General features: G+C 34.3%; 1 protein-coding gene across 2 annotated transcripts in view; it reads left to right on the forward strand.

Moving 5' to 3' along the window:
• LOC115878932 overlaps positions 1-11,584 on the forward strand; it is a 22,732-nt gene extending 11,148 nt beyond the window's left edge. The window contains exons 3-4 of one of the 2 annotated variants that reach the window (XM_030895546.1): positions 2,822-2,954; positions 10,845-11,584. In XM_030895546.1, the coding sequence (XP_030751406.1) occupies positions 2,822-2,954; positions 10,845-11,545 (834 nt within the window). In that variant the 3' untranslated portion in view covers positions 11,546-11,584. Of the gene's footprint in view, positions 1-2,821; positions 2,955-10,841 lie in introns of both variants that reach the window. The other variant, XM_030895545.1, reaches the window with a different exon arrangement.
• Positions 11,585-13,364: the final 1,780 nt, after the last annotated feature.

The following is a 13,364-nucleotide window of genomic DNA, read 5'->3' on the forward strand; positions in this document are numbered from 1 at the left end:
CTCAGTACTTCCGTTCAGTTACGTATTGCTCTTTTATTGATTTTTTGAAAGTCAAATGTTAAAGCACTAAAACACTGAGAAAAACATAGACACCCAAAATCTCATTCAAAATCGAATTAACGGTTCTTAAATATCTGAAAAAAGCAATATCTATACTAATATATACCATAAAATCCTTAGTGACTGACATACTGATTAATCACGATACTGCTCAAACCACTCTACGTAAGAAGCTCAATTTTGGCATACGGGTTGATTCTAGGGTGCAGAGGTTCGATAAGAAGGAGTTTTTCGAAATTCCAGTTCAAGAGGGTGAAACCACCCTCAAATATTACAATATTTTTTATTTAAAAACAGTCAAGTTCCGAAAAAACGCTTAAACACGTATATTTTATTTTGTTTTTTTACATATTTTAAGATTTTTTAAAAATGTATACTGGGTGTTTCGAAAAATCTGGTCATTGATTAATCACGATTCTGCTTAAGCGCTTGACGTAAAAAGCTGATTTTTGGCAAACGGATTGACTTTAGGGTGTAGAGGTTCGATAAGAAGGGGTTTTTCGAAACTCGAATTCTAAGGGGGTCTAACTCTTAAACACGTATATTTCATTTTGTTGTTTTACATATTTTAAGATTTTTTATAAATGTATACAGGGAGTTTCATAAAATATGACCATTGAGTAATCACAATTCTGCTTAAAATGCGTGACGTTTAAAGCTTATTTTTGGCAAAGGGATTGACTGTGGGGTGTAGAGGTTCGATAAGGGAGGGGTTTCTCGAATCTCAAATTCCAAGAGGGTGAAAACGCCCTCAAATATTACATATTTGTTATATAAAAACAGTTAGTTTTTCGGGAAAACTTGGACAAGCATAATTAATTTGGTTTTTTACATATTTTGAAATTTTAAAAATCATACAGAGTGTTCCAAAAAGTTGGGTAATTTCTTAACGATTCTGCTTAAACTGCTGGACGTAAAAAACTTATTTTTTTGGCAAACGGATTTTTCCAATGTCAAATTCCAACGAGATGAAACTACCCCTCAAATATTACCAGGATTATATAATAATATCGCCATATTGTTTTCTCATGCTGACATAAATGTGAGAAAATTTTATCAGTTACCATGGTAATGGAAATTCTTGCTTTGCTTTATCATCACCATTACAAATGATTAATTCGACGCGAACGAAGTCGCTGGTACACGCTAGTATTATATATTTTATGAGTTTAATACCCTCTAGCGGCCAAACGAAGCACTTTTGTATAGAGGTAAATTGTGTCCAATGCACTTATTTTGATTCCAAAAATACGTATAGTAGTTCTATGGACACGGATTATTGCTTGACACCCTGTATATATCTTGACTTGCATGATCTTATTTCTTAATGAATTTTCAAACATCAATAGATGACACAATAAAGGTTCAATTTACACACATATATATATATATATATATATATATATATATATATATATATATATATATATATATATAACTATATATATATAATAACATATATATATATATATATATATATATATATATATATATATAACTAATAACCATATATATAAGGTATTATACCGGGTACGTCTCAAAAGTGGTTCATCCTTATAACTTTTTTATTTTTTCAGATATAACAACGAGATTTGGTATGTTAACATATAACATAAATTAGGATTGCCTGACATATTCAATTGTTTTCGGTCACTTCCGGTTTCACCGGAAATGACTACAACTTTTCATTTTTAAATGGCACCCTCCGTATTTTTTTACTTTATTGGATAGAAAATGACACTCTGAATAGAATGACGTACTCAACTTTTGACATTTTCGCATATGGTTTATTTGAAATTGTAACCTGCGGTTCATAACAAAAATTTGATTCGAAATACCCAGTGTGTGGTACCTAATTATTCGTAAAAAAATGCTTTTTCCAAATATGCTAATGAACCACCCTCGTTCTATTTGAAAAAATTGAGATATGATTAAAAATACGATTTGGGCATCTTTTAACTGGCCCAGGACAAGACACTAAAACCATTAGACAATCAAATCTATTTTTCCAAGGTTTCTTGATTAAAAATTAGTGTTTTTAACACAGCAATGGCACTCTAGATTGAAATTTAAAATACAATTTGTTTTTGAGCGAATATGTCAAAAGTTGACATACGATATGTCATTCGATTCAGAGTGTCATTTTCTATCGAATAAAGTAAAAAAATACCGAGGGTGCCATTTAAAAATCAAAAGTTGTAGTCATTTCAAACAGGAAGTGACCAAAAACAATTGAGTACGTCAATCAATCCTAATTTATGTCATATACTAACATACCAAATGTCTTTTTTTTTATCTGAAAAAATAAAAGTTATAGGGGTGAGCCACTTTTGAGATGCACCCGGTATACAAATTGCCCGTAGAATCCAATAATGCAGGTAGGCTTGATAAAAGAAACATATTCTCTCTTTATCGTTTTTAAGTCAAAAAAAAAACGAGTTAGTTTGCTTTGAAAATTTAGAAAGAAAGCGATTTTTTGCTAGTGGAACTTTTTTGGGTTTTCTTTCTTGCAAAATTAATCTACTACTTACTCCCTATGTTGCCATATTATCAAGAAATTATGTTTGTAACTAAAAACTAAAAAAAAAAATCCAAATTTTTTTTTCAAAAAATTCCAAATTTTCAATTTTTTTTCGCAAAAAAACCTCATATCGTGTATCTAGTGTCGAAATGTACTACCAATAAAAATATTTGCACTTATTTAAGTACCTATCGGGTATTCCATTAAAAAATTTAACTAATCTGAATAACTTTTTTTTAGGCATTCAATATAAAATTCGTTGGAGAAGTGGAAAAATATCCAGAGCTGTACGATTTTAATCTGCCGGAATATTCGAGAAAAGATTATATAGAGAAAGCGTGGAGTGAAATAGCTCAGAAAGTAAAAATGAAACGTGAGTATCTCATTTCTCTGCCAAGTCGAGCACAGCCTTACCATCCTTTTCTCGAATGTATTAGCGGCACTTTTGACCACCCTGTAACTTCGTGTATCGTGGATAAAGCAACAATATTAATTTTCACTACACATAAGACATGCTATAGCTGGCTAGGTTACCAAAATATCTAGTAATTATACCTCATAGTTTATGAATCATGGCTTGTCAAATTTCTTTAATTATATATATACAATATATAATTTCTTTAACATTGGGCGCCTTCAGGGACGGTCAGCGGCTGAGTGGCTGAGTAAGCGATTTCCCTAAATAGTGGAGTAAAATCACTGAGAAAAGTTGCTTCCTTCTCGAATTTTTTTTTAAGGTATAACCACATAAACTCGTTATGAAATGATCGGCTAGAGCTTTGTGCATGTGAAATGACTAATTACGACCTTTTTGGCGGGGTCAGAAATTGTTTATCCCGGAAAATGTCTAAAATCTGTCAAAATTGTATAACCATGTTTTTTACCTTTCCTACGCGATAACTCCTAAACTAATCAACTTATTCGCATACTCTTTTTTAATCGATTGGGAACACATGGGAACACAAATTTTTATAGTAGATAGAGAGCGCATGAGACAGCTACTGTTTCTTGTTCTTTCTGCTGCTTTGTGCCGTTTAGGGAATATCGTAAGCTGCTGGTCAGCGAAATTCTACGCGAATGTCAGCGGCTGTGTTCCCTGAACGCGCCCATTGATTCACTGACAGATCATCAAAATTCTAAGGTTTTTTTGATGTGTCACAAACTTCAAATTTCGAATTTTAGGTAACTTTAAGCTGATAATCGAAGGAATAAATCGTCCCATTGCTGCCAAAAGTCACTAACTTACTTTTTATTACTTCCGAGAAAAATGCGTCTAAAGATGAATTGCATTGCATAAAGATGTTATAGTTAGTAACTATTCGGTATTAAAATAACACATAAATAGCCAGAAATCGTAGTTAATGACTTTTGCAATCGATTCTCCGCTTCAAAACATAGTTAGTGATTGAATTTGGTTGTTCGGAAAAATGTTAGTTAGTGACTTTTGGCAGCAATAGGACGAAATGAAAAACCTCGAAATATACTTATGTATTAAAAGTTAGCTGTCTAGCAGCTATCTGTAACTGACTTTCCAGTCGGGAAAAAGGTGGAAAACTAAAATTAATCGAAGCGGTTTCTTCTGATTTTATTTGTATATTAATGTACCAACAATAATTCAAGGATTATGTTTTTTTCTAGCTAAACTTGTTTAACTTCGCCAGTGACTCACTCGCCATTAAAATTCTAAGGTACATCTAGATGTGTCACAAAATTCGAATTTTAGGTAGTTTTAAGCTAATAACGGAAATAAAAATGAAAAATCTGGATATCTTAATAACTCTTTATCCGCTACCGGTAACCGACTTTCCGGCGACGATAATAGCCGGAAAACCGGTGATTTTTGTATAAAGGCACTATACATGATCGTGATCACGTGATCTACATTTTTTTTAGGAATTTGGTAAATTAAAAAAATCTGAAACATCCAGATATCTTTACATAACTAGTCTAAAACAAATTTTAGACGAAAAATATCGTGACTATATTTGTTTTTACACAGATGGCTCGAAATCTGACCAAGGTGTTGGTTGTGCTTCTTACAGCCCGGTTGCTAATAAAAAATCAAATTACCTAATTTCTCTGGCATTTTAACAGCCGAACTCACAGCTATTTATCAGGCTCTTATCCAAATTCGGAGTATGCCACCGATTGAAGCATTAATACTATCTGATTCACTTAGTTCCCTCAATTATGCCTCAACAGTATTGCTTCTTTAAACCCCAAAAACTCTAACCTGCAGCATTCGAGATCTAGGATATAAACTTACTGAAAGAAACTACAATGTTAACTTTATGTGGATTTCTGGACACTCTGACATTGCTGGTAACGACCGAGCAGACAAACTGGCTAACGAGGCAACGCTCTTACAGAATATTGAAGGAACTCCATCCGTTGTCGATTTCAGAAATTTCCACAAAAAAGTGTTCTTCAGTATACTTCAAAATGAATGGGACATCCTCGAGGGAACTAATAAACTTAGATCACATATGCCACTACTTCATCTGTATCAAAATATATATTCTCTTGAACGCGGATCTTTTTGTAAAGTTGTTAGAACCCTCACAGGACACTCATATCTTACCATATCCTATATCATCAGAAATGAACCCCCTCCGAAATGCACCTTATGCAATAACTTAATGTCAATGAGACACATTCTTTTTGAATGCTTACCTGTTGCCTCCCATAGGTCTAGATTCTTTAATGCTGTTACCTATGAGAATATTTTCGCGCCTTTGAACATTTCGAATTTTATTAATCGAATTTCGATTAATAAAGTTATGGAATCCTTAGACAGCATCAACATAACCAAAAAACTTTAATTTCTAACTCAAAATAATTTAAAATAACCCCATATTAAATAAAGCTTATTACTGAGCGCTAAAAAACCCTCGCTGTTGACGCGCTCTATAAATCAATACCCCTCTCGCTCTCTCTCTCTCTCTACATTTTTGGAAACTACTCTCATATCTCATAATTTTTTTATTATACTAACCTATACGTCCTATACCTATTAGTCCGGCAGCAGAACCCGGATTTTTCCCTGAAGTGCCAATTGTGGGATTAAGTTTATTTTATGACGGATTATTATAGATCTATATATCTATTTTCCATATCCGGCTGATGACAAGCTGTCACCCTTGGGGAAATCCAGATATACAGGGTCTCCCAAAATATAAGACATAAAAATGTATTCGATAGGTTTATAAGGCCTTTAGGCCTTAATTTTTGTGTGGGTTGGTCAATTTATTGTATTTATACTAAATATAGGCTATATACCTTTACCAATATACAGGGTGGTTAAAAAAAATAAAACTTATATCTACATTTTTCCGATTAATATTTTTCTTGTTTTTACATAACAAATTAAACATTTTAAACATGAGTGAAAAGTGTTTTCTTCACTGGAAGTTTTTCTGTCAGAAGAAAAGTGAAAAAACTTTTATAGAAACTATTATAAATTATAGCAAAGTGTATCAAGATGGTAAATGTGAAGAATTGGAAGAGAAGATCACTACGGACAAGGATTTTCGTTTACTATGTCACAGAGGTTGCGTTTCGACGTACACATCCAAAACACATTTGAAAAGGACCTTATCCCCGGACAATGATATTAACAAGGCTGGAACTTCAAGTAAGAAAATGCAGCGACGTTCAGAAGTGCCAATCTTTATCTTCAAAGGAAACTGTTTGTTTTGTGGACTAAAGTGTGAACTAGAAAAAGATGAAAAGCACCCACATCGATAGAGAGCGGCCTTCCAGTTCCGCGCTTTAAAAGACAACTTTAAGAAAATGGTAATTAAAGAAGCGATTTTGAAAACCTGTATAGACAGGAATGATACCTGGGCTTCTGAAGTTAGTCTAAGATTAGCGGGCTATGTAGCAGACCTACATACACTAGACGCCAGATACCATCTGGATTGTCGAAACAGATTTATGGGCCAAAAAGCTGTTTTGTTAGCAAAACGACGATCAGGCTAGAATAACGACGAAGAAGATATTCCATATAATCAAACCGTGAAAGAACTACTGGCAGATAAAGAAAGAATTTGGAACTCAGTTGACATAAAAAACATTTATTCTCAACGGAAGAGATGCCAACGGAAAGCATTTGTTACCAGTCATCCTACCAGAAAGAGCCGAGTTGGCACCTTCCGATATATTACAATTGATTCGTTGCTCTTGTTCAAGTGCCAGTCCGTGTAGCACAACAAGATGTAGGTGTAAAGGTGCTAGATTGCCTTGCACAATGTTTTGTATGTGTCACGGGAACGAACATTGTTGCAACGAACTGACCCCCGCTGTACCGGCTAATGATAATGAGGATGAAGATGTGGTGGTTTCCGATAAAGATGTTGATTCTGAGGTTGATACCGACTGATAAACTTTAATGTTTTATGATAGTCCTTCAACGGAAGTAATGTTGTTTTTGAAATACCCTGTATAAAAAATGTTTTGATATTCTTTTACTCATACATTAGGTATATACGTACCTACACAGTATACATAATGCAAAAATTTACCTTCAATTAACGTGAAAATATATTATGTTTTTTTTAATCACACTGTATATAAGATGTTTCGTTATCACTTATACCTATGAAAAAACCTACTTTATTAAATAAATCAATATAAAAAACATTTTTTCACGTTAAAAACACACAAAATAACTCGATAACTCGAATAACACTCGATTTCACATAATTGATAATGAATCACCCTGTATCTTAATTTCCCCAAAGATGCCACTTTGTCATCACTCGGATATCAAAAGTAGGACACCTAGAGATGATAAATCCGTTTTGAAAAAAACTTAATCCCAAAATTTTGGGTTTACCCCAGCGGCTGCCGGACTACATCTCTTATTGTTTTCGAGATAAAAATTTTAATTTTTATCTCGAAATCTGATTTTATATGATAATTCAAAGTTTATGAGCTACTGCTAGTTAAACTACTTTAATATTATTTTGAATGACATAATATTACCCGAGAAAAAAAATAGGAAGATAACCTACAAGAAGAAATGAGATCCCATCAAAAACATAGAATGTAAAAAAATGCCAAGTCTTGCAACACAATTTTTCCACTATAAAAAGTTGTGAGATCTCGTGTAAAATCAAGTCAGTTTATTTTATTTAGTCTCTACTCTTTAAGCACCTATTCAACAATTTTGTTATAAATTGTTAGTATCAATATTAGGCATCTTTATTTCTGCAATAATTATAATGACTTGGCAATTGCACGATAATTCTATTATAATTAAAAAACCTTAACTGTTTAGATTTACTTAGTAATCGAGATGGTAGATTATTCTTTTATAATTATGATGCTGTGCAATTGCCAAGTCAAAAGTCATTATAATTATTACAGAAATAAAGATGCTTAATATTTTATTACTAACACTTTATAACAAAATTGTTGAATAGGTGCTTAAAAAGTGACTAAATAAAATAAACTGACTTGGTTTCACATGAGATCTCACAAATTTTTATAGTGGAAAAATTGTGTTGCGAGACTTGGCATTTTTTTATATTCTGTATTTTTGATAGATTACAGTTGAGGGTTGGAACCTTTGGTGTTACACAGCAAAATAAAAACACTAAATCGCCACAATACACCAAAACACTTTTACATTTACACTGGACGCGCGTTTCGCTAACCATGTTAGCATCATCAGCAGATGATTATAAACTACTTTAAAACTATCTTCTTCTTCCTTCTTCATACCAGGCGAATCGCCTGTTTGGTTTCGTCGTCTCTACCGGTTAGACTGACAAGTTGTCGCTCCATCGTTTTCGTGGACGTCCTAAGCTTCTGCGACTTAGCGGTGATTTGTCGCGTGCAACTCTCACTATCCTTCTGTTGTCCATTCTGCTGATATGCTCGTTCCATTCTTCCTTTCTGCTGAGTACCCACTCATTTACATTTTCCACCTTGCACGCTCTTCTTATGCTTTCATTTCTCTCCCTGTCCAGAAGCGTCTTTCCAGCTATTCTGCGTAGTACTCTCTTTTCGGTTGTTTCTAGTAGTTGTTTAGTTTTCGCTGTATCAGGTCGAGTTTCTGCAGTGTATGTCATTATTGGTCGTACCGTTGCCTTGTAAATTCTCGCTTTAGTCTCTACCTCAATGTTTTTATTTCGCCATATTGTATCATTCAGGCATCCTGCTATTCTGGTTGCCTTCGTTGTCCGTTCTCGCACCTCCGCTTCTACATCACCATATCCTGAGATTTCTATGCCAAGATACTTAAATTTCATCTCTTGCTGAATAACATTGCCCTCGACTTCCAGTTTGCATCTTAGTGGTACTTTTGATGTCGTCATGCATTTAGTTTTCTGGGTCGATATTATCATATTAAGTGATTTGGCAGTGCAATTAAATCGATGTAATAAGCGCTGTAGATCGTTCTCATTTTCAGCTACCAATACGGCGTCATCGGCATAGCATAGAATAGTAATTTCCTGGTCGCCCATACTGTATCCCTTCAGTAAACGTACATTTCCTATTATTTCGTCCATAATGATGTTGAAAAGAAGAGGGCTCAGGGAGTCACCTTGTCGGATACCACAGCCTACATTTATTGGTTCGGTCAGGACCCCGTTAATTTTAGCTTGAATTTGGTTCGCTTCATATATGTTTTGTATGGTTTTAACGAGGTTGTGTGGGATTTGCCTATTGTAAAGAAGGTGTACAACGTCTCTTAGCTGCACACGGTCGAACGCTTTTTCTAAATCAATAAAACACATATACGCTGGTTTGTTATATTCGATTGATTTTTCTGTTATCTGTCTTATGACAAAAACCGCGTCTGTGCATGATCTGCCCGATCTGAAACCTTGCTGTTCATCTGCTAAGCATGTTAAGTCGTTTATTTTGGTTGTTATCACTTTTGTCGTAAGTTTTAGTGTGGTGCTTAGAAGATTTATGCCTCTATAGTTTGAGGGCAGCTTCTTATCTCCTCTTTTAAACATCAAGATAGTGGTGCTGGTTCGCCATTCATCGGGTATCCTGTGTTGGTAAAGAATTTTTTGAATCAGGGATGTTAGCTGCTGTTGAGACTTTGGCCGCCATATTTAAGTAATTCGTTTGGGATATCATCTTGCCCTGGGCTCTTCCTATTCTTTAGCTTTTGAAGAGATGTAATTATATCGGCTGCCTCAATCTGTACGTTGTCGTTGGTCATTATTTCGGGTGTATTTAGTTCAACCTCTATTTCTTCTGATTTGTATAGTTCTGACAAATAATCAATCCAGGATTCCCTTGCTATGTGATTTGTTTCAACTCACTCGTTAATCTCTTTTCTTTGCGTTCCTATAAAGCGCCAAATTTGTTTTTGAAGTCCGTAGAAGTCACTCTCCATTCATTTAGAGAAAATTTCCCAATGTTGGTTTTTTGTTTGTCTTACTAGTGCTGTTGTCTCGTTTCGGATTCGTCTATATGTTTCGAATGATTCTCGTGTGCGTAATGTTCTGTAGTTGAGGTATGCTATTTTTTTCTCTCTACATTTTTCTTTAATTTCTGGGCGGAACCACGGAGTTTTATTTATTTTGGTGCTATTATTTCTTTTTATAGTCCGGGTGCCTAAAGCTTCACATGCGGCCTCTTTGATGTTGTTCTTTAGTTTTCCAAGGAGGTATTTATGCTATCCTCTGCTTTTATTGGGTTTACTTGGATTTTCTCTGTCAGTCTTTTCTCATATAGTTGTTTAATCGACAAGTCCCATAGCGATTCGATGTTTATCTTAACTTCTTGAGTTGCTTGTCCTAGTTTCTTATGAGGTTTAAATTTTAATTTGATTTTTGCAAGTAACAGACTGTGATCGCTTCCTACATCGGCTAAGTTCAACGTCCTGATATCTAATATTTGAAATGGATGAAAACCACCATGATTTAAAACTATAACACACTATAATATAAACTTTAAACTATAAAGTTTATAATCATCTACTGATGATGCTAACATGGTTAGCGAAACGCGCGTCCAGTGTAAAAGTAAAAGTGTTTTGGTGTATTGTGGTGATCTAGTGTTTTTATTTTTGATAGGATAATTTATTCCGAATAATCTTAGTAGTCTCTGATACTGTTTGACAGACTGTTGACTTTCCCCGGAAAAAATAAAGTCCTAGTGAAACAAATACACCTCTGTAGCCAAATATCTGAAAAAAAATGCAGTTAAATAAAAATTACTATAAGAAAATATTTATGTATAAATTAACATTATTGGACCCAAATGAAACAGTGTATCTTTTTTCTTGTTATAGCAGGGGAATGTAAAGAAAAATGGAGAAATTTGAGAAGTACGCTTGCCAAAAACTTAAAGCCTAAACCTGGTAGTGGAGGAAGAAAAAAATTATACTACCTGAAGGAAGCAATGCAGTTCGCTGTTCCCTTTATTAAAATATCCGGCACCACAACTGGCAATGCACCTCAACTACCCGAGGAACAACCTGGCACGTCATCCCGTCATTTCATGACAGACATTTCTGAATTGGATGTTTCACAAGAAACATCTGTTTTTTCAGAGCTCTATGAGCAAGCTTATGCAAGGGACCCCCTATCATCACCTAACTGCTCATTACCAACATCCTCTCGGCCCCCCTTACCCACGCTACAAACAACACTACCCTCAGCAATGTCTGGAGATTGTGAAGGACCCCCACGACGAGTTCCACGTGCCCGAAAAAGGACATCACAAATTAGCCCAAGTGACAAAGCCGACAAAGCCATTGCTGAATATTTTGCAATAAAAACTCAACAAATTGTAGCAAAAAATCTTTCTACGGATTATAAAAAAGAGGGTATTCAAAATTTTTTGAACAGCCTCATACCCGATTTGATGCAATTCGATGATGCGCAGTTGAGGGTTTACAAAAGAAGAGCATTACTTCTTATAGACGAGGTAGCAATAACTTCTCCGGGGCTATTTGAGACCCCTGCACACATTCCTTCACAAAATATGAATTAAACTTATTTCAATTAAAACTATTTATTGATCTTTAGATTAATAGAATTAAATATTTTTCTTAATTTTTAGTTTTTACTCATTTGCTCAATTAAAAAAATTGCCTAATAAATATCTGGTTTTTACTCACCTTAATGTTATCATTGCGTTTTTCTGATGTACTGAATGACTGAAGTACTGAACGATGAAGTGCTGAATGGCTGAAGCTAGTTCCTGATCCTATTAGAAAAATGTACGATTGTTTTGACATTCTATAGACTGTTAAAAACTTTTTATCACTCTGTTGTTTTTTTGGCAGCCACTAACAATCGACAATAAAAATTTCATTCAATATAGGGATGTACCCATACTCATAAAATATGACTATTGATTAATCCCGATCCTGCCCAAACCACTCAACGTAAGAAGCTCAATTTTGGCATACAGGTTGATTCTAGGATGTAGAGGTGCGATAAGAAGGGATTTTCCGAAATTCCAGTTCCAAGGGGGTGAAACCACCCTTCAAATATTACAATATTTTTTATTTAAAAAACGGTCATGTTTCCGAAAAAACGCTTAAACACGTATATTTTATTTTGTGTTTTTACATATTTTAAGATTTTTTAAAAATGTATACAGGGTGTTTCGAAAAATCTGGTCATTGATTAATCACGATCCTGCTTAATGCGCTTGACGTAAAAAGCTGATTTTTGGAAAACGGATTGACTTTAGGGTATAGAGGTTCGATAAGAAGGGATTTTTCGAAACTCGAATTTTAAGGGGGTGAAACAGGGTGAAACCACCCCTCAAATATTTGAATATTTTTTATTTAAAAACCGGTGAGTTTTTCGGAAAAACTCATAAGCACGTATATTTTATTTTGTTGTTTTACATATTTTAAGATTTTTAAAAAAATTATACAGGGTGTTTCATAAAATATGACTATTGAGTAATCACGATTCTGCTTAAACTGCCTAACGTTTAAAGCCGACTTTTAACAAACGAATTGACTGTGGGTTGTAGAGGTTCGATAAGGAGGGGTTTCTCGAATCCCAAATTCCAAGAGGGTGAACACTTCCCTCAAATATTACAATATTTGTTATTTAAAAAACGATTAGTCTTTCGGGAAAACGCTTGAACACGCATAATTTATTTTGTTTTTTTAAATATTTTGAATTTTTTAAAAAATCATACAGGGTGTTCCAAAAAGTTGGGTAATTGATTAAGAACGATTCTGCGTAAACTGCTTGTCGTAAAAAGCTTATTTTTGTAAGAATATCTTTTTTTTACTCTTATTCCTACCAACTAGGTACCTGATTCTGAAACGAGGGATAAAACGCACCATTGCTTAAACATGTGGCTGACCCATCGGCGATGCCTGCTTTCGAAAAATATACTTCTTTTTACTTTTCCAGAGTGCGTGGCCGAATACGGGTGTTTGGTCTTTCGTTCAGAATTCGATACTTAACGGTAAATCGTATTGTAGTTATTGTGAGTGTGCTTGCCGTTCTATAAATTAGGTGAGTCTGTGCTCACGGGCAAATTAATTTACCTTTATTTACATTTCATTTAATTATCATTTATTGGTATATATTTCGTTTATTCTTTACTGAGCAATTAATTACTTATTACAATATGGGTTTTATACCTGAGGCCTTTTATCTGTCGTTCAGATAATAGACACTGTCGTTCGTGTCTAAAGACGCTGTCGTTCAGTGTCGAGAATTATTCCTGTTGTTCGGAATAATTGGCATTGTCGTTCATGCCAACATACTGTCGTTCAGTATGATTTTGTTATTCCTGTCGTTCGGAATAACTGGTATTGTCGTTCATACCAACACGC

The sequence above is a fragment of the Sitophilus oryzae genome, unplaced genomic scaffold (genome assembly GCF_002938485.1).
Source record: "Sitophilus oryzae breed Bouriz unplaced genomic scaffold, Soryzae_2.0 scaffold_1536_pilon_pilon, whole genome shotgun sequence".
Lineage (NCBI taxonomy): Eukaryota > Metazoa > Arthropoda > Insecta > Coleoptera > Curculionidae > Sitophilus > Sitophilus oryzae.